General features: G+C 36.1%; 1 protein-coding gene across 3 annotated transcripts; it reads right to left on the reverse strand.

The window, feature by feature from the left end:
- Positions 1-701: 701 nt before the first annotated feature.
- On the reverse strand, positions 702-10,281 carry LOC6045479. Of its 3 annotated transcripts, none has more exons than XM_038265780.1 (13): positions 10,241-10,281; positions 9,789-10,135; positions 9,542-9,731; positions 9,105-9,351; positions 8,951-9,049; positions 8,727-8,879; positions 7,383-7,435; positions 3,296-3,642; positions 1,868-2,057; positions 1,448-1,817; positions 1,297-1,395; positions 1,079-1,231; positions 702-1,015 (listed from the first exon to the last, which is right to left on the reverse strand). In XM_038265780.1, exons 2-13 carry the CDS (start codon positions 10,132-10,134, stop codon positions 959-961), a joined length of 2,304 nt encoding a protein of 767 aa, XP_038121708.1. In that variant the 5' UTR covers position 10,135; positions 10,241-10,281; the 3' UTR covers positions 702-958. The 3 variants fall into 3 exon arrangements, with proteins under 3 accessions (XP_038121708.1, XP_038121706.1, XP_038121707.1); XM_038265778.1 differs by having other exon boundaries at positions 9,105-9,486; XM_038265779.1 differs by lacking the exon at positions 8,951-9,049 and having other exon boundaries at positions 9,105-9,486.
- Between the last annotated feature and the right edge of the window lie 14,126 nt (positions 10,282-24,407).

Consider the following 24,407-nt stretch of genomic DNA (forward strand, 5'->3'; position numbering starts at 1 on the left):
ATTCCCGTATTCGGCTTTTGAAAATGTTGAAGTTTAGAGCACTTTTCAAAAAAACAGTTTCAGTAAATGATTTTTGTATCTTTTTTGGTGAGTTGCTCCATCCTGCATTTTTCGTGAGTCTTTTTGTAACATCTTAGGCTATTTTCACAAAAATTTAAACTTTTAAACTTAAGAATCATAAAATCCCATAAAAGTGGAGTGTTTTTTTCTTTCAGTGTGTTTTTTTTCGGAAAGCCCGTCAAATTTCCTACAAGTTTGTCTTTGACCACTTTTTGATACAATGCTACGGCTTCGAGATACAGCAATATTTAAATTACGAAATACAAAAATATTGAAAACATGTACGCCCTTCTCAAATGTCATTATCGAGTGTTACTGGCTCCATATACACAAAAATGGCTTATATATGCCTAGAATAACATGTCTACAATGTTTCATTGAAATCGGAGAGGGTCGAGAAAAAAGTACCTAAAAAAATCCTGTTTTGGGCTGGAATTGCTCGAAAGTATAAGTATCGTCAGTTGGGGTGACTCTTTGGGTCCTGTTTTTTAGTATCACAAACAATTTGAACGTTATCAATTAAATCATCAGGTGGAAATGGTCTTAGATAGCATACATTTTCCTAATGTGCTATCATGGTCGATTTGAGAATTATGCCACTCTGTTCACTTCTTTTATCATAGTTTTTAATGAGTTTTGTTTACAAATGTTCGGAAATTTAATATATTTTTGGACATCTTCTATATGGCTTATTATACTAAATGCAGGGGATTTTAAAATATTGATGAGTGAGTTCAACATTGAGCAGTGTGCAATTGTTTGAAGCTATCAGGAGTTGGTTTTGATACTATTTTATCATATTTATTTTGAGTGCAGTTAACTTTTATGAGAATATTTACATTAAAACTGCGATGAAATTTGTATACCAATCTTATTCCTACATCTTATGTTATTATGTTTAGTTTTCCACAAAAGACTGCATAATCGTCATGTAAGATCCAGCAGTACGAATAATCTGGAAATTAAAATGGTAAAATGTATATTTTTTTTCGCACAAGAAATTTTGATTGATACGCACGGCACCGAAAGTGACTACTGATGCTTCAAAGAATGGTATTTCCACCCTGCACGGCCTTTGAGCTCGAACCATCATCATTTGGATGAGCTGACGGACTTCCCGGTCGTAGCGATACCACGAGAAATTGTATGCTCTGTGGCAAACATTTTCACTCTAAAAAGACGAAATTAGTAAATTAGAACACTGTATTTCAAAAGAGTTGTGCGCGATAAAATTACCTCTTCCATCAAAAGAGTCCCACCAAACGAATAGATGTAAATTTCTGTAAGAATTCCGAGCGAACCAAACAAGAAGATAATCCTCACTAAGATGTCAGCCTAAACCAAAGACTGTTAAAATAAAGAATGTACAAGGCTTGTAGAAGCTTACCTTGGACATAATAAGACATGCCATACCCAGCTTAACGGCGGCGATAGTGTAGCATGTAAATACGTTCGGAACGAACAACGAGGACATTTCCTGGGACATTTCAATGGCCTGATTGTGACGCTGGACGATTTGCTTCAATTGTTTCAAAATTCGCTTGTTCTCAGCGGGAACATCTTCGGAAAGGCTCTCTTCAACCTCGAGATTCTCCAGCTGCTGTTGGACTAAACGGAACTGGCTGCTGACGAGTAGACTGACGCCGATGAACAGGCCATCGCTGCCACCCAGCATGAAGCAAGGGGTAAACGTAATGTAGGACATCAGCAGGAATGTCAACTCAAACATTGGTGAGTACTTGTATTCGTATGGGAGACTGTAAATGATTGGGTTATTTTTTTAATATTTATACAAATTACGACTTACGTTACTTGCGTTGGTAGCAGAAAGATCCGTGGGTTGTTTGGATTCATAATTGAGTTAAACAGCATCACCCCCAGTGGAAATAGTGAAAAAAAGAGACAAGTGACTAGAAAGAAGTTCTGTTCGAAATTCGTGAATTGTCGGCTCCAGTATGTAACCCATTTGTAGATTGGTTTCTCATTCTCATCAGCCTCTGTAAGTTCAAAAATGTTCATCGATTGCCACTAGTGCGTCCATCCCGGGAATTCCCGGGACAAAAATCCCGGGATTTTTCCTAAACCGGGAATTCCCGAATCCCGGGATTTTCTATAATTTGTCCCGGGAATTCCCGAAATTGAAAAAAAATCATATTTTGGTCTGGAAATTCAGATTTGGTTGTGAAAATAGTAGAACAATAAAATGAATTAAAATATGTATTCAGCAAATCTCAGCATTAAATTGGCATTTAAGGAAAAAATATTATAATTTGAATTACTAGGTCCGCAAAATGCCTAGTGCTTTACATTTTTTCTCTATTATTTTATTTTTTTGAAAAACTGGATATATTTACGTATATTTTCGATTTTAAATAAAAAAAAAATAAATCTCATATCAAATTATTTATAATCAAACACCGGCATCTAGGGCAAATACGTACAAATGTAACGAATAAATACAGCTATTAAAGCAAAAAATATTTGCATGACGTTTTGGACTACTTCGGTTGAAACAGTAACAGAACAAAACAATTTGTACTTCCAAATGTATTGCTCTAAAATCTTTTGTACCTATTTAGACTGTAATTCTGATTTTCCCTCGGTTGGCGGTAGTAACTTGAAGATAATTTGTAAAATATGTTTTATATAAAACAATGAATTCAAAACTTATCTAAAATTTTACATTGACTGGTATCATTTTATTTATTGTCGTTGTTTGTTTTCTAGCTGTTTTAGTCATGTCATATAAAATATATATAAAAGAAAAAAATATGAAAGAATTCCAAAGTTTTTTTTGAATAGGTCCTATAAACATATGGAAAACAAAAGCTTATTGGACCGTTTCAAAAAAAAAAAAAAAACTCAAGAATTATGTAATTTGATTCGCAAATAAAAAAATGATTAATCATACTGGAATTAAAAATAGTAGTTGATATAAAATTCTAAACACCACAAAGACAAAAAAAATCTTTTAGGCTATTTTAAAACTGTCGTCTTTGTTTAGATTGAAGTGAGGATTATAACCATTTGATATTATTAAGCTAATTCAATGATTTTAAGCTTGAAAACATAACAAATATAATGAAACATAGATTTTATTACTGATTCAAAAATTTCCCGGGATCCCGGGAATTCCCGGGATTCCAAAAATATTTTTCCCGTTTCCCGGGAAATTCAAAACCCGAGAAAATTGGACGCCCTAATTGCCACAACACCAAATAAAAACATTTCTCACGGTCATGCAGCTCGACAAGTTTGTCCAGAAATTTTTTCAACCTCTTCCGTCCGACGATCAAAACTGAGCACTTGAGCAGTGCCCCGACCCGGCTCAGGGTAGGTGTCATCACTTCCAGCGCCACAAACACCTCACCTTCGCGAATCTTGGCCCAGCCGTGGCGAAACTCCCAGTAGCACAGCTGAACCTGGGACCAGTAATGAAACAGGAAAACGCCAACCAGTGACCAGTGCAGAAAGCCCGAATCGCCCGGGTAGTAACCGAAGATCCTGAATGCCCTCCGTTGCGATTGCAGAGGTTCGTACCGGGATTGGCGGAATGGGTGCACGGACGATGTTTTTGGCATTCTGACAATGATTCAAACAATAAATTTGAATGGAACGCAATTGATAGATTCTTGAAACCCGTTGTATCGATATATGTTGAATGTAATCTTTATAAAGATGCGCACAAGGCACGTAAACTTGTAGACTGACCGCTAGTTTATCTGAACTTATATTAAGAGACTTTACAGACACGTTATGTTATTTATTATTTATTTTCCCTATAACAAAAATGCATGTCATTCAATTTAAATTTTTTTGGAATCAATTATTTAACCAAACAACTATTACCTTTCGATTCTATGTTAGATGCTTAGTGTTGCTGTTTTGCTTCGTCATCATGAAAAACTCTAAATAACCTTTATTTATATTTATTATCCTAGTTTGAACCACATTGCTTGGTGAATCTTCAGTCACTAAAATATTAAAAATAGTTTTTGTGGGTTTGAATTAAGCAATAGGCAATGAAGCAAATCGAAGGCAGTTAATAAATCTAGATTAAATTTTCAAAAGGTCCTATCTGCATAGGAAATCCATGACTGTTTGATATGAAAATTTACTCTAGAAATCAAAAATCACTTGATAAAAATTTACTGTTTATTATGACAAATTACATTCTACTGAACCTAACCTAATTTAAAAGTAACTTGTTGCAATTTAAAGCTAATGCTAGATTTTTATAGCAAAAATGTAAACATCAAGCACCAAGCAGACCAAGAGTTTGACACCCCTTTTACACGGAGTTCACACACACTACCAAACGTTTGTTGTGGTAGAGTTCGTGAGCGCCGTGTAAAAAGTGACAGTTCGTCACAAGCAAACTAAAAACTAGAAAAGTGTCAAACGAAAAAGTGACCAACCACCGGGGGTTGAGTGTACAGAGAAACACCTTTTTTAACGCGGTGGCGTTACGCTTTTTGTTTCGTCGATTTCTCTTAAACCATACAATATGTTTGCAAAACGCGTTTTGTAGATCTGAACAAAACCTACAAATCGCATTCAAAATATTGCAAAAATATTGTCTAGTTCCAGAGAAACTGACATATGGGTCATTCCATCTCAACTGTGCACGAAAAAGTGCGAATTTGAAAATTACCCTCTCAGATCCTGCTCAAATTTGCCAGAGCTGTTGATACTATCAAAACATGCAAGAATCCCGAATTTCATCCAAATCGGACCACCCCCTCCATTTTTGTACCTCCCCAAAAAATCGACTTTTTGGCGATTTTTGACCAAACCTCCTAGTTTCAAACGACAATAACTCAGGAACCACAAATCTTAGAGGGTCGGTCTTAGACTCAATTTTGAAGGAAATTGGACGTAGAATCCATTTCCGTGATCAAAATTTAGATTAATTTATTTTTTCTACCTGTATTGCGCAATTGAAAACTTTAAACGGTCGTATCTCAAAACACCCCAACTTATTTTTTTTATTTGACCTCACCATCGTGTTCCCCGGCCAATTTTACATAAGAATCACTTATCGACAAAAATGAATATGTTTCGTTCCAGAGATATCGAATTTTAAAGTTTTGTGTTTTCGAGATTACCTACATCAGCTTCATTCGCCACATCTGCTAGAAGCACACAGGCGGGCTGATCAATAACTGCTACCTGGTGTTCTGGGAGATGATTAATTTAATTTATATTTTTATAATTTTACGCAAATAGTTATTCATATAGCTAATACCTAGAAATTCTAGTATGTTTGGCAGGTTAAGTCCTCGCTCCTAGTTTCGTCCAATTTACTCATTTGCACTATTTAAACAACAAATTTTGCAAAACTTTTGATAGAAACTGGCTTGTTCACTTATTATTGAGCTATTTATCACTCGATTGAATGCCAAAGCGCTGATATGGCAACAGTAGAGGTACGCTGGAATTAGATGCTGTTCCCCTCTCTTGATCAATCTATTTTTGCGAAAGGAATATTTATTGGGTAATTTTACGTGTTGTTTTTGTTTTAGAGTACCTCCGAGGCCATGACTAGGGCCTTTATCATGGGCGGTAGCAAAATAGTGCCATTCAGCAAAAACCCCAAAACCTGCTTTATTATTATTATTATTATTATTATTATTATTATTATTATTATTATAGTTTATTAGTGACACTTTACCATAATTTGGCAAATCCGATTTATGATTTAAAAGATTGATCATATTAAATCAATTTTTATATTGTGAGCCAGCACCATTTAATTAAAAGAATCCAAGATTGATATAAGAAAAAATACTGTTGTTCGGACGGTGTCGAAATCATCGCAACTAAATTAGGGGAATTAGCCGCTTTGCAGCAGATCAAACTTTGTGATTTTCTTACATTTTTCAGTTTTATACTTTCCATAAATCCTTTTCCTGCTCCTTGTGATCGTCCTTCACTAGAGTACAACGTATACACAAATTTTATAAATTTTAGTTCATATTTTTTACTCAGTAATGTATCGTGCATTTATTGTTCAGTGTTACTAAAAAAAGTAAATCTTTCCCAGTTCCTGAGGGGAACACCCTTGAAGAGTATCGGGGCCGGCATTTACAAAGCGGATTCAGTGGCAGTTTCATTCTCAACTTAATGTTAACATGTTAAGGTTAATGTTAACATTCCATAGGTCGCCTCCCTAAGGTGTCGTGATAAGGTCCAGTTTGTGACGATACACTACCTTCCCATTACTAAGCAATCAATTCCAGAAGGAAAAGATCACCAGTTGTGTTGGTCCGAGCCGGGATTTGAACCCCGATCTACCGCTTACGAGGCGGAAGCGTTACCACTGGGCTACGTGGCTCGGTCAAGTTCAGTGTTACTAACAAGATTAATTGCATTTTCCTGCTCGCTCCGTCGGAATCCAATTCTGCCCTTTACTGTGCGCGTTATTGCTCTGTCCTATGGGTTAGCACAGAAATTCACTTCATTCATTGTTTTTGAGCACATTCGTGATTCAACTCCAGTTTCCTACAGTGTTATACGGTCATTTTTTGTCCAATTTGATAAAGATTATTTATGATGAAATATTATTTCAATAAATGGCCAGGTAGCAGTTATTGATCAGCCCGCCTGTGTCCTTCTAGCAGATGCGGCGAATGAAGCTGATGTAGGTAATCTCGAAAACACAAAACTTTAAAATTCGATATCTCTGGAACGAAACATATTCATTTTTGTCGATAAGTGATTCTTATGTAAAATTGGCCGGGGAACACGATGGTGAGGTGAAATAAAAAAAATAAGTTGGGGTGTTTTGAGATACGATTGTTTAAAGTTTTCAATTGCGCAATACAGGTAGAAAAAATAAATTAATCTAAATTTTGATCACGGAAATGGATTCTACGTCCAATTTCCTTCAAAATTGAGTCTAAGACCGACCCTCTAAGATTTGTGGTTCCTGAGTTATTGTCGTTTGAAACTAGGAGGTTTGTTCAAAAATCGCCAAAAAGTCGATTTTTGGGGAGGTACAAAAATGGAGGGGGTGGTCCGATTTGGATGAAATTCCGGATTCTTGCATGTTTTGATAGTATCAACAGCCCTGCCAAATTTGAGCAGGATCGGAGAGGGTAATTTTCAAATGCTGTTCCGCTTCAGATGGAATGACCCATATTAGAAAAACGTAACGCATCGCGTAAAAAGAGGTTTCACTGCACAAGTTAAAAGCAGGCAATAAAGGTAGAACAGATGAAGTAAAGTTTTTTTAGAACAAATATTGCTCAAAGTATTTTTCTAACATTGGTAAAATAATAAAAATCTAGTATGTAGTGGATTGGTTCAGCAAAACTTACAATTCCACCAAAGACTGCACTAGCGTCATGTAGGATCCAGCCGTTCGAATGATCTGTTTTGTAGAAAGACAAAAATAAAAAGTCAATTTATTCAAAATGCAGTTTCAGTTTCGGTAAAAAATCTGAATGTTGAAGAAAGCACCAGGAATAATTACACTGACCTACAAAATTTACAAAAAATACTGGAGACCTTAAAAACACGTGCATTATGAATTTTTCAAAAACAGGAAAGCCATGGTCGAATGTTTTTTCTCCAAAGTTTGCATGGAGATTATTCTGAAGCAAGTTATGTCCGCTTATTCTTTGCAAAAGATATCGAAATTATTTTCCTTGAGTAATTCATAATTTATGGGGTAAGGTGTTACGTTTATCAAAGTAAAATCTGCCCATCATTAAAAACGACTATTATCCACCATTGCTAAAAAAGTGAATTATGGAGAGTTTGATGCTCGATTAAAGCTCCAAAATACTTTTCAGGCTATAAACTTACCAGCAACAGCACCGCCTCGAGTAAGCACGCAAATTTATGCCACTTACTGGCCAAAAAGATCAAATTTAATGCACTTTTGATCATAATTTCTATTTTGCGAGACCATTTCTCATCATTTTGATGGCACACACGCAAGATGAGAGGTTAATTGCTTAACGAAAGCCGCCATCAATATCTATTCACTTGCGCTAACGATTTCAAAGCGCTTAAGACATAAAATTGCTTCCAACTACCGGCAACATGTTCTTTTGTCCATTACTTAGTCACTCACTTGAAAAATAATCCCGAAAAATGTAAGTAATTAGCAAGCACCAATAAAAAAACAAACGCGCTAAGTCTTTTGACGTTTCAATTTTGAATACCGATTCTAATCGAAGGCTGAAGAAAACCGAGCGAGGAGCGAATGCAAATAAAGAGCAAAGGGTGGCCACCAACACCACCAACATGCTGGTGCAGCGCCTGTTGGAGTGAGCAAGTGCTGCCAGGAAACTTTCGCTATAAATGCTACTTTTCGTGAGTGTTCGCTTAAAATTTCATCAATTTTGGCAACACTAAGCAGACCCAAAAGAGCGCTGGAAGAAAAAAAAAGAACTAAGCTGAAAATAGAAAAATGGGCGTGGCCCAATACACTCGACTGATTAGAATGCATTTTTGAAATATTTTTTTTAAATGCTTGTAAAAGGAATAGCATAATCTTTAATAAAAGTGAAAATAAACAGAAATGTTCACAAAAAGTTGCTCTACTCGTTCGTGTACTTGGTTTTAGTGAATTTCAAGGAACAATCCAGATTATCCAGCATCATTCAAACACGACCGCTTATTAGGCTTAAAATTGGCATATTTTCCCTACTTACCATTCCAAAGGTGGCAATGGTCGCCTCGAAAAATGGAATTTCCACCCTGGATGGTCTCTGCGCCCGAATCATCATCAGCTGGACGAGCTTTCGAACGTTTTTGTCGTAGCGATACCATGGGAAATGGTATGCACTGCGGCCGACGTTTTGACTCTGTAGTTAGAGAAAGGATTTTTTCTTTAATTATTTGGATTAATTCAATTAAAACATTTGAAAAAGATGACCTCTTCCATCAATTTTGATCCGCCGTACGAGTAGACGAAAATCTCTGTTACGATTCCTAATGATCCAAATATGAAGATTAACTTTACAAAGATTTTCGCCTGAAAATATGCGTTTTGTTAAAGTTAGACGAAAGTCAACAGTTTTAAAAATTACCTCCAAAATAATTAGACATGTCAGCCCTAGCTTGATGGCCGCAATCGTGTAACAAGTAAAGACATTCGGCACAAAAAGTGACGACATTACATGAGCAATTTCGATCGCTTGACCGTGCCGGTCAGCAATAAGCTTCAGTTGATGCAAGACTCGACTGTTTTCTGAGGCGGGTTCATCCGAGTATTCGGGTTTAGAGCTCACTTCCTGATCGAGCAATTCCAGCTGGTGCTGGACCACGCGGAACTGGCTGGTGACAAGGAGACAAACTCCGATGAACAGACCATCACTGCCAGCCAGCATGAAGCAAGGGGTGAACACGATGTAGGTTACCCATAGGAATGTCAATTCGAATTCGGGAGAATGCTGGTAGTTGTAAGGTAGGCTGGACGTATAAAGTATAGATATTTTCTTTGAAAAAAAAAAAAACTTCAACTTACTTTACATGTGTTGGGAGTAAAAATAATCGTGGTTCGTTTGGGCTCCAAATGGCTTGATACAGCATCAATCCCAAAGGAATGGTTGTAAAGAACACACAAGTTGCAAGAAAGAAAATAAGTTCAAATTTTGTGAACTTTTGGCTCCAGTATGCTACCGATTGGTAGATTGACTTTTCATCTGGTTTTGCTTCTGTAGAAATGGTAAACGTTAATTGTTTTGTCTAATTTGCTGCTAAACTATCCTTACGGTCATACAAATTGATAAGTTTGTCCAGCAGCTGTTTCAACCTTTTTCGTTTGACAAACAGGAAAGTGCACTTCAGCAATACCCCAAACCGAGTCAGAGATGGGGTTATTACTATAAGAGCCACAAAAATGTCACCATCTGTAATGTTTGCCCAAAAATGTTGAAATTCCCAATAGCAAAGCTGTGCCTGGGACCAGAAGTGAAACACAAAAACTCCAATCATAGACCAGTGCAGAAAGCCCGAGTCTCCTGGGTAGTAACCGAAGATCCTGAACACTGTCCGTTGTAGCCGTAGTGGTTCATATTGAGACTGTCCAAACGGATGGACTGTGCTTGTTCTTTTCATCCTGAAAGAGTTGTTTTTCAATCACTTTATCACTTGCTTGGTGAACTGCATGAATTTCTACCCGGAATGATTTATTTTAATTTTAAAATATAGAAACGGACCTAACCTTTAACTGCCAATCGTTGAACAACGTGTTGTCATTCTAATTCAAAATCAGCTAAGGTCAGTATTTTATTCGTACTTCAGCAATTCACATTTAAGCTTGGCATTTATCTAGGATGACGGTGCAGATTAGGTGCCATATTATATAATGTTTGCAATGTAATTTTCAACGCTAAAGTGTACAACACACTTGTGCTAAGCAGACGTGCATCCGCTCAAACTCCCCTTTTTAGAGAAATTTGTTTGGCATTTCACGTAGATAATTCCCAGCATGTTGCGCCAGACCCTAAGAGATTATATTGAAAACAACTGAGATATAGGGTAAGAACCTTTAAGTATACTCAAAGAGCTTTAAAGAAGTTCTTCTTGAGAGTTTGTGAGCACAGCCACCTGAAAATAGAGCTAAAATAGGGTTTTCCAACGAATCAATGTTTTCTTCACATTATTCATGTTAAAAACAATGCGTTATTGGGTAACAAGCATAACATGACTTTAAACGAAAATGTCATCTAGGACAAGCTGAGCGCCGTTAAGAAGAGCTCTTAGTGCCGATGCATGTCTGGTGCTAAGTAAAGCTGTTTGTATTGTTTTACTGTTTGGAGTTGTTGAATTTTCAATCGATAAGTTCAACCTTCTGCGGTTAAAAGAAATCTGTTACTACTATTTAGCTGGTTTACAAAAAGAGCTAACAAACCCTTTTTCTTCTGCAACGACAATTTGAAAATCAGTCCAAGATGTTTTCAGCTGCAGCTTTTTTAAAATTTTGGAAAAAAAACAAACAAAGTTACGCCCTATTCAAAAGTTATGGCGGTTTTGCTCTGTCGGCATAAGTATGATTGTTAACCCTCTAACGCCCAGAGCTGTTTGCCTATCGTAAAAATAGTAAATGGCTAAATTTTGGTACAATAATGCAGGAAATACTTTACTTTGACCCACCAACATCGAATTGATGCAAAAAAGTTGAATTTGAAGTGGTGCACCAGAGCACCATCAGGAAGATGAGCAACTTTTTTTTAAACCACAAAATCTCGTTTTCTTCAAATCTATTGATTCATTTGTTTGAAAACGCTTCGAAACTACTTATTCTTTGGTCTTACAGCCATATTTCTGAAGTATTAACTACAAATTCTAAAATCTCTGCATTTTCAGGTTTCTTTGATTGACTCATTCAAAACCCACAAACAACAATTTTCATGAAAAATGAGGAAAATAATAAAACTATCGGTCTAATAACAATGTTTTGTCTTGTTTATGAATAGTCAAAACGTTTATAAACTTTTGTTTTGATAAAAATAAGCTTTTTTCTGTAATTTAGAAAAAAAGTGCTCCTGAATATTTAGTTGCTCATATGCCTAGGTGGTGCTCTGGTGCACCAAATGAATAAGGTTGAAAAACACTTAAAACCGGTCCAAACTCACAATGTTATTCACAGGGGTTCTTGTCCAAGATTCAAATGATAGCAAAACATTTTTTGTTTCATATAATTTTGTGTTTGGTAATTTTTACGGGCTTTCGAAAACAGGTCTTATTTATTTCCCTAAAATTGGCCCATTTTTGTTTACATTTCACACTGTAACTTTGCTTGTGCTTAACCAAATTTGATGAAATTTAGGGAGATGTTAGTATACATTCTAAATGAACACCTGCAACTTAAAGCACCATGAAAAGTTGTGTCAGTTCCGAGATATTTGAGTTCAAAGTTTTGGTGCTCTGGAGTAACCATGGGCGGGAGAGGGTTAAGCAATTACACCGCCCTGATTGCCGACCATCATGCAATTATCGTGTAAGGTTTTTCATTTAAAGTTGAACAGTGTTCATGCAGTCAGTAGCATTTTACAATTTCAATGGAAATGTAGTGAAAGCTAGATCTACTTTGATATTGATAAAATTGACTAGGACGTTTTATTTAGAGTTTATTTTAGAAGTAATCATTTTTTTAGTTATATTTATATACAAAGTTATTTCTAATTATCTTCACATTAATACATCTGTTTCAATCTTAACAATCAGGACTGAAAAAATATTTATCTCCATACAAAATCATATGGAAAATGTGCTTGGCTTGGGATGCTCAAGTTTTGTTTGATTGAGCTCATGTTCGGAATTAAGGCTTGGTACCCATACCAATCTGTCATGTAATCTCTTGGCTTGAACACGGTGATTTTAGTAGATTGCAGATTGGACTTTTGCCGTGTATATTCGACAATTTGTGTATTCATGTTGCCTAGGACAATTTGATGACAGTCATCCAAGATAAAAACTGTAGATGCTCCAATTTTTAAGGGGACAAGGGAGATTCTCCACAGAGCAATTCTCTGAGATTTCGGTCATTCGATTTTTTTTGTATTATTTAATCGGGCTGAAACTTTTTAGGTGCCTTCGGTATGCCCAAAGAAGTCATTATGCATCATTAGTTTGTCCATATAATTTTCCATACAAATTTGGCAGCTGTCCATACAAAAATTATATGTGAAAATTCAAAATTCTGTATCTTTTGATGGAATTTTCTGATCGATTTGGTGTCTTCGGCAAAGTTGTAGGTATGGATATGTACTACACTGAAAAAAATGATACTCGTTAAAAATTTTTGGTGATTTTTAATTTCACTTTTTGTCACTAAAACTTGATTTGCAAAAAAACACTATTTTTAATTTTTTTATTTTTTGATATGTTTTAGAGGACATAAAATGCCAACTTTTCAGAAATTTCCAGAATGGGCTAAAAATCTTTGACCGAGTTATGATTTTTAAAATCAATACAGATTTTTTCAAAAAATCGAAATATTGGTCGTAAAAATTTTAAACTTCATTTTTCGATGTAAAATGGAATTTGCAATCAAAAAGTACTTTAGTGAATTTTTGATAAAGTGCACCGTTTTCAAGTTATAGCCATTTTTGGGTAACTTTTTTGAAAATAGTCGTAGTTTTTCATTTTTTTAGATTGGTGCCCATGTTTGCCCACCTTTGAAAAAAATATTTTTGAAAAACTGAGAAATTTCTCTATATTTTGCTTTTTCGGACTTTGTTGATACGACCCTTAGTTGCTGAGATATTGCCATGCAAAGGTTAAAAAACAGGAAAATTGATGTTTTCTAAGTCTCACCCAAACAACCCACCATTTTCTAATGTCGATATCTCAGCAACTATAGGTCCGATTTACAATATTAAAATATAAAACATACGTGAAATTTTCCGATCTTTTCGAAAAAAATACTTTCAAAAAAATTAAATCAAGACTAACATTTCAAATGGACGTAATATTGAATGTTTGGAATGTTCCCAGATGTAAAATTAGGGAAATATACCCATTTTAAGCCTAATTAGCGGTCGTGTTTGAATGATGCTGGATAATCTGAATTGTTCCTTGAAATTCACTAAAACCAAGTAGACCAACGAGAAGAGCAATTTTTTGTGAACATTTCTTTTTATTTACATTTTTAATAATAGTTATTCTATTCCTATTACAAGCATTTAAAAAAAATATTTCCCAAATGCATTCTAATCAGTCGAGTGCATTGGGCCACGCCCATTTTTCTATTTTCAGCTTAGTTCTTTTTTTCTTCCAGCGCTCTTTTGGGTCTGCTTCGTGCTGCCAAAATTGATGAAATTTTAAGCGAACACTCACGAAAAGTAGCATTTATAGAGAAAATTTCCTGGCATCACTGGCTCACTTCAACAGGCACGCTGGTGGGGTTGGTGGCCAACCTTTGTTCTTTATTTGCCTTCGCTTCTCGCTCGGTTTTCTGCAGCCTTCGATTGGAATGGGTAGTCAAAATTGAAACGTCAAAAGACTTAACGCGTTTGTTTTTTTGATGGCGCTTGCTAATTATTTACATGTTTCGGGATTATTTTTCAAGTGAGTGACTAAGTAATGTTCAAAAGAACATGTTGCCGGTAGTTGTAAGCAATTTTATATCTTAAGCGCTTTTTAATCGTTAGCGCAAGTGAAAAGATATTGATGGCGACTTTCGTTAAGCAATTAACCTCTCATCTTGCGTGTGGATGGGTGTGCCACCAAAATGATGAGAAATGGTCTCGCAAAATAGAAAATATGTTCAAAAGTGCATTAAATTTGATCTTTTTGGCCAGTAAACGACATAAATTTGCGTGCTTACTTGAGGCGGTGCTGTTGTGGTAAGTTTATAGCCTAAATAGTATTTTTGGAGCTTTAATCGAGCATCAAACTCTTCGTATGACGAAGATAGGTGTTTGATTAGAAAGGGTATATTTTGCCTACCATGTGTTTTTACTGTGTAAACATCTTTCCCGCAATTTCGGTCAATCAATATGCGCTTTTTTACAGCAACTCCCAACAATTAGATGAAAATTGTTCACGCCTCTGAATCACGATACTTGCATCCACCCTAAGCAATCATTTCCCGAGAAGTGTTACAATAATCTGCATCTGATTGCCGAGGAGATACACTGCAGAGTACACGAGACGGTTTGTTACGCAAATGGATCGCATCCGTTCGAGATAGGTCTCCACACCGTATTGGTCCGTTCCGTCTGGGATGTGTGTTTGGTTAATAGTTATATCGGTTTCAATTATGCGCCGTTGCTGGTAGGTCTTGTTATCTGCGCCCAGCATCAGCCGATCCCTTAACGCAGACGTTTTCCCGCATGCTGGTACCGGGAGGTTCTGCTGGTCGATACCGTACGACCGCTCCAATCTGGGACCGTGAGTCCGGATGTGTCTGGGCCAATCGTCCTCGCCGATGAGTGCACTGCGCGCTGTGGTTGTGACCCACTGAATGAGCAACATCATCATCATCATCATCAGAAGTAGTAGTGCTGGTGGTGGTCAGGCCGAGGGGTGCCCCGATTAATCGTCACCGTGGAAATTCAACAAACCAGACATTAACACGACCATTTCGAGGTTGAAACGACCAAGTGGGGACGCAACGTCATTCATGTTGAAATTTTGGAAACCAACACCCCTCTCGCCGATGGCGCGCGTGTGATATAGTTATTATGCGGGCCTTTGGTTCGGTTCGATGTTCTGCGGATTGAATGAATTGCTGTCAAACGCTCCAGCGGCCCCGGCCCAACCAAGTGGCCCCTGAGCTGGTAGGGTTTGGACGGCCAATCTGGCTGCTGCATTACGGGTTGACACGGCTGAGCTTTCGGAGGCGCCAGAGTCAGTCGATAGCGTAATGGCAATAGTTTAAATTTTCGCTGGTTATTCATTGGATAGTGTTGTCATGGTCGAAGCTTTGGTTATGAGCTGAGATTAGTTTTTATCTAAAAATCATCAACATTCAATAAAAGAATGGAAAAATGACGGAAACGGTTAAAAAACATTTTTTCAGAAAAAACTACGATAATTTAAAAGTTTAAGCGATGACCTAGACATTTTTGGGTACCAAAAGTTGCGTAATTCAATTCCAAAAAATAGTACTCAAAAATGTATATTTTTGACCTCAACGCATTTTTACTTGAAAGCCCAACTAATAACTTTTCTTTCGAAACGTGGCGTTGGTTCAGCCGTTCTGGAGATATAATTTTTGGAAAAATGTGTTTTTTGCGAAAATCGACGAAAACCGCAATTTTTGGTTACCCTGGTTCGGATAGGAGTACCCCAATCACTAGGTTAAGTGATTTCTTGATTTCAAAGGGATCATCAAATCATCGAATTTCGTGACATTTTTACGGGACTATGAAAAAAACCTAAATTATTTCAGAAAATGGCATATTTTTAAGAGTTTGAATCTTCATTAGGGTGATTGGAATAAATGAAAATTTTAGAAAATCTCAAGAACTTTATACTTCAAAGATAAAAAGCGACCTTTTAATCTTAATTGATTTGGCTCAAACTTGGCACAGTTACTTATTTTTGCCTAAGGAATCGAGTCCCTGATGTCTTTTAAAAGAAATTGGTACGATTTGTTCAGAACTACCAAACGCTTGTTGAAGCTTTCAAAAATATTGCATGGTTTAAGAGACATCTACGAATAACTGAATGATCCCTAGTCAATTCGTGCTAAAAGTGATGATAAATGCAGGATAATGCACTTTTTCATGTTGATTGCACTTCTATTCTCACTTAATATTTCAAAGTATATTAAAGATAATTTTGTTTTGGTACCTGAACTTACAAATATAACTAAAAATCAAATTTCAAGCATTTTTTTTAAATTTTGCTCAAAAAGTATCTATTATTGCTTTATTCATTTTTACAGTTGAGCAGTTCTCTACGGAATCGGTATTTTTTCTTTAATTTTAATTTTTGTATTTTTTAATCTGGCTGAAACTTTTTTGGTGCCTTCGGTATGCCCAAAGAAGCCAATTTGCATCATTAGTTTGTCCATATAATTTTCCATACAAATTTGGCAGCTGTCCATACAACGTGAGCCACGCTAGTGGGCAAACATGGGCACTAATTTTAAAAAATGAAAAACTGCGACTATTTTCAAAAAAGTTACCTAAAAATGGCTATAACTTGAAAACTGTGCTTTTTATCAAAAAATCACTAAAGTACTTTTTGATTGCAAATTCGATTTTACATCGAAAAATGAAGTTGAAAAAATTTTGCGACCGATATTTCGATTTTTTGAAAAAATCAGTATTGATTCAAAAAATCATAACTCGGTCAAAGATTTTTTGCCCATTCTGGAAATTTCTGAAAAGTTGGCATTTTATGTCCTCTAAAACATATCAAAAAATAAAAAAAATTAAAAATAGTGTTTTTTTGCAAATCAAGTTTTAGTGACAAAAAGTGAAATTAAAAATCACCAAAAAAATTCTTACAGTGTATCATTTTTTTCAGTGTAGTCTATATCCATAGCTACAACTTTGCCGAAGACACCAAATCGATCAGAAAATTCCATCAAAAGATACAGAATTTTGAATTTTCACATATCATTTTTGTATGGACAGCTGCCAAATTTGTATGGAAAATTATATGGACAAACTAATGATGCAAAATGGCTTCTTTGGGCATACCGAAGGCACCAAAAAAGTTTCAGCCGGATTAAAAAATACAAAAAAAATCGAATGACCGAAAACTCAGAGAATTGCTCAGTTACATGCAACCGTGGAAAAAAAAACAAATATTAATGAAGCCTTCACAAAACAATCCCGGAGTGCTAGGGGTATTTTCAATCTGTGTTTCCAAAATTCTAAATCAGGAAAAGCCTGAAAGTTTAAAAAAATAATTGAAAACATTAAAATAAATGCTATTATATACTACTTTTTCGCAAAATCCTTCAATTTCACGGGATTTCGCGGAAACTATTGAAATTCACGAATTATACTTTATGCCTTCCTCACTAAGGAAAGGCTGTGAAATTATTCGAAAAATAAACTTTTTAATTATTCTTCTAAACCCACCTAAAAATTTATGTACGAAAAAAAAAAGTAGTTTTGCCTAATTTGGTCATAATCTCAATTTACTAACTTTGTATGTGTGACCAAATAAGATTTGTATCGTTTTAAGTTAATTGTTATTCTTAAATTGATATGAGTTGTTTCTTTTGTGGGAACTTAAAGTAAAGACAATTAGTTAGAATAAAGTTAAAAATAAGAATGATTTACCGGTTAACGAATTGGTCAGATAATTTTTTGTGTAGTTTCAATTCCAAAGCTATATATATATTTTTTTAAATTATTGATTTAAAAAATCCTTACTCATTGTTAATTATGTTTTTCGGTTAGGTTGAAAACTACTTTCAAATGTTTCAATCGAACGTCTTAGGCAAAGTTGTTGTTGATGATTTGGACTTTTCAGAAAGTATAGGTACAAGGACAACTAAATTTAACACGCAAAGTTCAATTTTAAAAATCATTTTTGAAATTTTGATTATCAATATTTTAGGTTTTGCACCATTTCAAAGGTTTATTTTTTAATTTTTCCTTCTCTTGCCAAACCGATTGTTAGAACATCCAATTGAATTATAGTGTAAACCATAGTTGAAAGGAACTCCAAAACTCTATTAGGTTATAAGAAACACGAAATTGTAAATTAAAAATAACATTTTTTTTTTCAAAAAATCTTATTCTTTGTACCAGATTTTGCTCCATCCTACATTCTAGCTAAAAAATGGCACATCAACTAGAGGTGGGCAAAAAAAGAGCGAGCCGCTCAAAGAGCCGGTTCACTGAAAAGAGCGAAAGAACCGTGGCTCACAAAAAAAGAACTGCGGTTCTTTTTTAAACTTCGATCTTTCGAAAGAACCGGCTCAAGATGGCATGATTTTTGTTATTAATATGATTTATTGAATTAAAAAAAAATATAGATATAGAAATAAATTTGTTTTTGAGAATTGAAAAGAGCGGCTCTTTTAAATGAGCGAACGAAAATGAGCGGCTCCTAAAAAAGAGCGATTTTGCCCACCTCTTACATCAACAAATTTCGAGTATAAAAAATACGTATTTATTTTGGAAATTCAATTTTTAGTAATAAAATGTCAAATAAAAAAAATGAGATTTTTTCCTGTGTACCTATTTTTTCTGATAAGTCATAATCAACATTTTTGTCGAAGACACCAAATCGATAAGAGAATTCCTAATCATTAGGCTTAGTGATTTTTCACGCTCGAAAATAACAAATTTCACGGGGACCTCTATTTCAAAAAACCAAATTTCACGCATATTTCGCGGAACGTGAAAAATGTTAAAATAACTCTGAAAATTTTAAGTCTAAATCACAGATTGCACTGCTTTTTTAATATTCGACGAATAAAGCTAAAAAGTTTTAGCTGATTTGCTTCTGTTTTATCAGTTTACAGTTAACTTGTTTTTTTTGAATTTCATATCAAAGCATGATTTGACAATCTTGTCCAGCCAAAATCAATAAAATAGTTTGAATTTTCTGCGACATTTAATCCATTCAAAATATTTTTTAAGGATTTCTTCTCATTTTAAAAATTTAATTTATCTATAGGCAAAAATACTATAATTTTTTAACTTTCACGAGGATCATCCACCCAAATAATCAAATAACGTTAAAATTAAACAGGACTCTGAAAAAAATCTGAAATATTTTTCAAATGTGATTTCAAAGATAAAAAATACTCTTCATTTTATTTTGAGTAAAACAAAGCTTGAATCTTTTAATTTCTTTTGAAATTATGTTTCTTCTATTCATAACTTGTTTTAATTAGGTCCTTTAAGGTGCTGTGGATTTTGAAATTATACATTTAAAAAAATAGTAGTAACATTTTTACTACAGCGAATGAAAACAATACTAAATTTAAGTAGTTTCAAAAAAACTAAAAAATCTAGTTAGTAGTAAGCTAATCAATTGAAATTACCTACACAGAAAAAAAATCATGGTGATATTACATCCTGGAAGGGTACATCTTTTATGTCAGAAAAAAGGTGTAATTTTACCACTTTTCTGGTGAAATGTCACTTTTTCTGTCTAAATTGAGGTAAAATTACATCATAAAATAGGTCATATTCAACCTTCCAAAATTACAGCTTCCAAATTTACATTATTTTTTACTGTGTAAATAACCTCTGTAGAAGTAATATTTATTACGATTTCACTTGAAAAAAAAAATTCTGAAAATTGATAAATTTCAAGAATTTTACATCGTCCACGAAATCGTCAAAATTCAATAACCCTTTATTAGTAATTGAACATGCACTTGCTTAACCTGGCCATGGTCTTCGTTTCGTACATACACTTATGGTACTCGGGTCTATATGACCCAGAAATGTATTTGGCTGCCAAAATTCAGAATCTTGACCGATTTTGGATGTCTTGGCCGCAAATGAAAGGTTAGAATGTCTACTTTGCGATTCCGACTGACAGAACCGGTTTTGGGCACTGTGGCCACCGGGAACCTGCTACAACCGAAAAAAGTCCTTTTTGAGGCCCCGACTTTGAGGACCTGTATCTCCGGAACGATAACACATAGCGGGTTGCTTCCAGTTGCATTTGACGGGTAATAACCTCAACTTTAAGCTCCCGTAGAGATGATTTGTCAAAAGTGGACACCGGTTCCGTTAACCCGGAACATCCGAAAAACATGATTTTTTCAGCTTTTGTTATAAAATCAACACATTAGTCAATTTTTTCAACCGGATTTTTTGTAAATCATTACATACGCACACTACATACTACTTCTGACTGTTTGGGATCGTTCCGGCCAACTGTGGCCAATCCGGAACCGGTTCCAGGGTACCACCAAAACGGTTCCAATAATGGTATCGCTAGAAACCCGTCATGTTGCATATCAAACTTCATGAAATTGAAAATCATAACCATCTGAGGTCATTCCGATATCCTCTGACCCAACCTGGTCACTCCGGAACCAGTTACCGATGGCCACTGGGGACACTTCCGGAGTATGCAGGAAAGCATATCATGCGACATATCAAACGTCATGAAATTGAAAATTATGACCATCTGAGGTCATTCCGATATCCTCTGACTCACCCTGGTCACGCCGGAACCGGTTACCGGTGGCCACTGGAGGACACTTCCTGAGTATGCAGGAAGAATCATGCATATCATGCGACGTATCAAACCTGGTCACTCCGAAATTATAAAATTATATGACCATGCTAAGGTCATGGCAATATCCTATGACCCAACCTGGTCACGCCGGAATCGGTTACCGGTGGACACGGGGGGACACTTACGGAATATGCAAGGAAGCATATCATGCGACATATCAAACTTCATGAAATATAAAATTATGACCATCTGAGGTCCTCTGACTCACCCTGGTCACGCCGGAACCGGTTACTGGTGGCCACTGGGGGACAATTCCGGAGTATGCAAGGAAGCATATCATGAGACATATCAAACCTCATGAAATTGCAAATTATGACCACCAAAGGTCTTGCCCACGTTTTTTAATCCAACCTGGCCACTGGGAGACAATTTCTCGTGGCGATGTCCTCCGGCCCATCCTGATTAATTTGGAACCGAAAATGGGTTGGGAATGGAGGAAATTTGTGAAACATGCAAAGAACCAAGTTTGAAGTTTCTTCTCGAACCTAAGATTTAAAAGGTTTTAATGGGGAGAGCACCAAATCCTTTTCATTTTCCAAGGAACCTTCCATCCCAGGGTTCGGACTGACAACCTTTGAATTGGGAGTCCAACCGCCGCCAGCGACTCCGCCGAAGCAGGCTTGGTTTGGAGTGTTGATTGTAATTATAGCAGGGAGAAAACTGAAATGATCAAATGACCGTACAACAACTGAGGCTGGAACCGACGTTCTACTTCCCCATCCGATAGAAGGCGTGATGACACATTACTCGTCACAAGAAATGTGGACGCAATCACACTAGCAGCTACACAACCGAGCCCGATTACCATTCCGGAACCATTTAATTGATGGTGGTTTTAATATTCTGTAGTAGATAAATTTGGTTGAACCTTCCAAAATTACCTAACTTACAGACCCTCCGGAAGTGTCCCCAGTGGCAACCCGTATCCGGTTCCGGAGTGACCAAGTTGGGTCATAGGATATCTGCATGACCTTAGATGATGATAATTTTTAATTTCATGATGTTTGATACGTCGCGTGATATGTTTCCTTGAATTCTCCGGAAGTGTCCCCCACTGGCACCGGTAACCGGTTACGAAGTGACCAGGTTGGGTCAGAGGATATCGGCATGACCTTAGATCAGTGCTCCTCAGCCAGCTGATCATCGCGGGCTTATTTGGAAATTTGCCCCAGAGTCGTGGGCAACATGTAAATATAAATAAAAAATAAGTTGTAGAGTAGAATAGTTTGAAATTGAAATTTTGACAAACAACTAAATTTTTGACAACTTAGAAATTGTCACCAATTATACATAAATCAATTGAAAAAAAATCAACATTCATCATAAATTTTTCTCATCATATTTTATGTTTTAAAATATAAATGTAGTACAATTCGACAATATTTCACTTTAAAAAAAATATTTTTTTTGTTTTATTTATATTAACTTTTTTGTGTTTATAATTATTTTCTTGGTTTTGCGAACACATTTGGTTTGATTGTTCCATTTAAGCTTTGAATGTTTTGAACATTTTTTCAATGATTTTTTGAGTGAATTTTAAAGAAACAGTAAGTTTTGAATTATCGGTATGTTATAGGAAAAATCATATTTATTGAAATTTAGAAGTTTATTTTGGTTCGAAAAATTTGTATTATTGAACAAGATAAAAAATTGTTTTTTTCAATGATTTTGAAATTTTTTAAGATCTTTTCGTACGAAGTACAATCTTCTCGTTTCATTTTGATGCAAAGATTCGGGCACAAAAAAAAAGATCAAAAATATAATCAAATAGAATTTTTATGTTCTGTCGATTTTTTAGGATAACAAAATTGAACCAAAAAATATTAGCTCGGAATTCATATTTTATATTTTCCTTATTCAATATTTCTAACAAGTTTTAGTCAGAAAGTGATCTGATGTTTAGAACTGTTGGATATTTATTTATTCTTAGTATTTTTAGCAACGTGATTCCCAGATAATACAAAGTTTTTGTCACACTATCACATTCATAATTTTATATTTTTAAAGGAATGAATGTTTCATATTCATTATTTCCAAATTCAGAAATTTAATCGCTTTATAAATTCTACAGGAAAATAAGGCACCACTAGTTTAATACTTCCCATGACCTTATAAATATTGTAGAAATCAGAAATCAATTATGGTTATTTCGTCAAAAAAAACATATTTTTTTCTTTTTAAAGAAACTTAGTTCATGATTTCTCTAGCGAACTTTATATGAGAACGCAAAGTGGGCCGGATTCCAAAATAATTTCAAAACCATCCCGAAGGCCGTACAGAAGACCTCGGTTAGCCACATACGGCCCGCAGGTCGCATTTTGGTGACCACCGCCTTAGATGGTTATAATTTTCAAATTCATGAAGTTTGATACGTCGCATGATATGCTTCTCTGCATACTCCGGAAGTGTCCCCCAGTGGCCTCCGGTTCCGGCGTGACCAGGTTGGGTCATAGGATATTGGCATGACCTTAGATGGTCATAATTTTCTATTTCATGAAGTTTGATATGTCGCATGGTAGGGTTCTTTGCATACTCCGTAAGTGTCCCCCGTGTCCACCGGTAACTGGTTCCGGAGGGACCAGGTTGGGTCAGAGGATATTGGCATGACCTTAGATAATCATAATTTTCTATTTCATGACGTTTGATACGTCACATGGTAGGGTTCTTTGCATACTCCGGAAGTGTCCCCCAGTGGCCACCGGTAACCGGTTCCGGAGTGACCAGGTTGGGTCAGAGGATATTGGCATGACCTCAGATGGTAATAATTTTCTATTTCATGACGTTTAATACGTCGCATGGTAGGGTTCTTTGCATACTCCGGAAGTGTCCCCCCGTGTCCACCGGTAACCGGTTCCGGCGTGACCAGGTTGGGTCATAGGATATTGGCATGACCTTAGATAGTCATAATTTTCTATTTCATGACGTTTGATACGTCGCATGGTAGGGTTCTTTGCATACTCCGGAAGTGTCCCCCAGTGGCCACCGGTAACCGGTTCCGGAGTGACCAGGTTGAGTCATAGGATATTGGCATGACCTCAGATGGTCATAATTTTCTATTTCATGAAGTTTGATACGTCGCATGGTAGGGTTCTTTGCATACTCCGGAAGTGTCCCTCCGTGTCCACCGGTAACCGGTTCCGGCGTGACCAGGTTGGGTCAGAGGATATTGGCATGACCTTAGATAGTCATAATTTTCTATTTCATGACGTTTGATATGTCGCATGATATGCTTCCTTGCATACTCCGGAATTGTCCCCCAGTGGCCACCGGTAATCGGTTCCGGAGTGACCAAGTTGGGTCAGAGGATATTGGCATGACCTCAGATGGTCATAATTTTCAATTTCATGAAGTTTGATACGTCGCATGGTAGGGTTCTTTGCATACTCCGGAAGTGTCCCCCCGTGTCCACCGGTAACCGGTTCCAGCGTGACCAGGTTGGGTCATAGGATATTGGCATGTCCTTAGATGGTCATAATTTTCAATTTCATGAAGTTTGATACGTCGCATGGTAGGGTTCTTTGCATACTCCGGCAGTGTTCCCCAGTGGCCACCGGTAACCGGTTCCGGAGTGACCAGGTTGGGTCAGAGGATATCGGCATGACCTCAGATGGTCATAATTTTCAATTTCATGAAGTTTGATATGTCGCATGATATACTTCCCTGCATACTCCGGAAGTGTCCCCCAGTGTCCACCGGTAACCGGT

Source organism: Culex quinquefasciatus, chromosome 3, assembly GCF_015732765.1.
Source record: "Culex quinquefasciatus strain JHB chromosome 3, VPISU_Cqui_1.0_pri_paternal, whole genome shotgun sequence".
Taxonomy (NCBI): domain Eukaryota; kingdom Metazoa; phylum Arthropoda; class Insecta; order Diptera; family Culicidae; genus Culex; species Culex quinquefasciatus.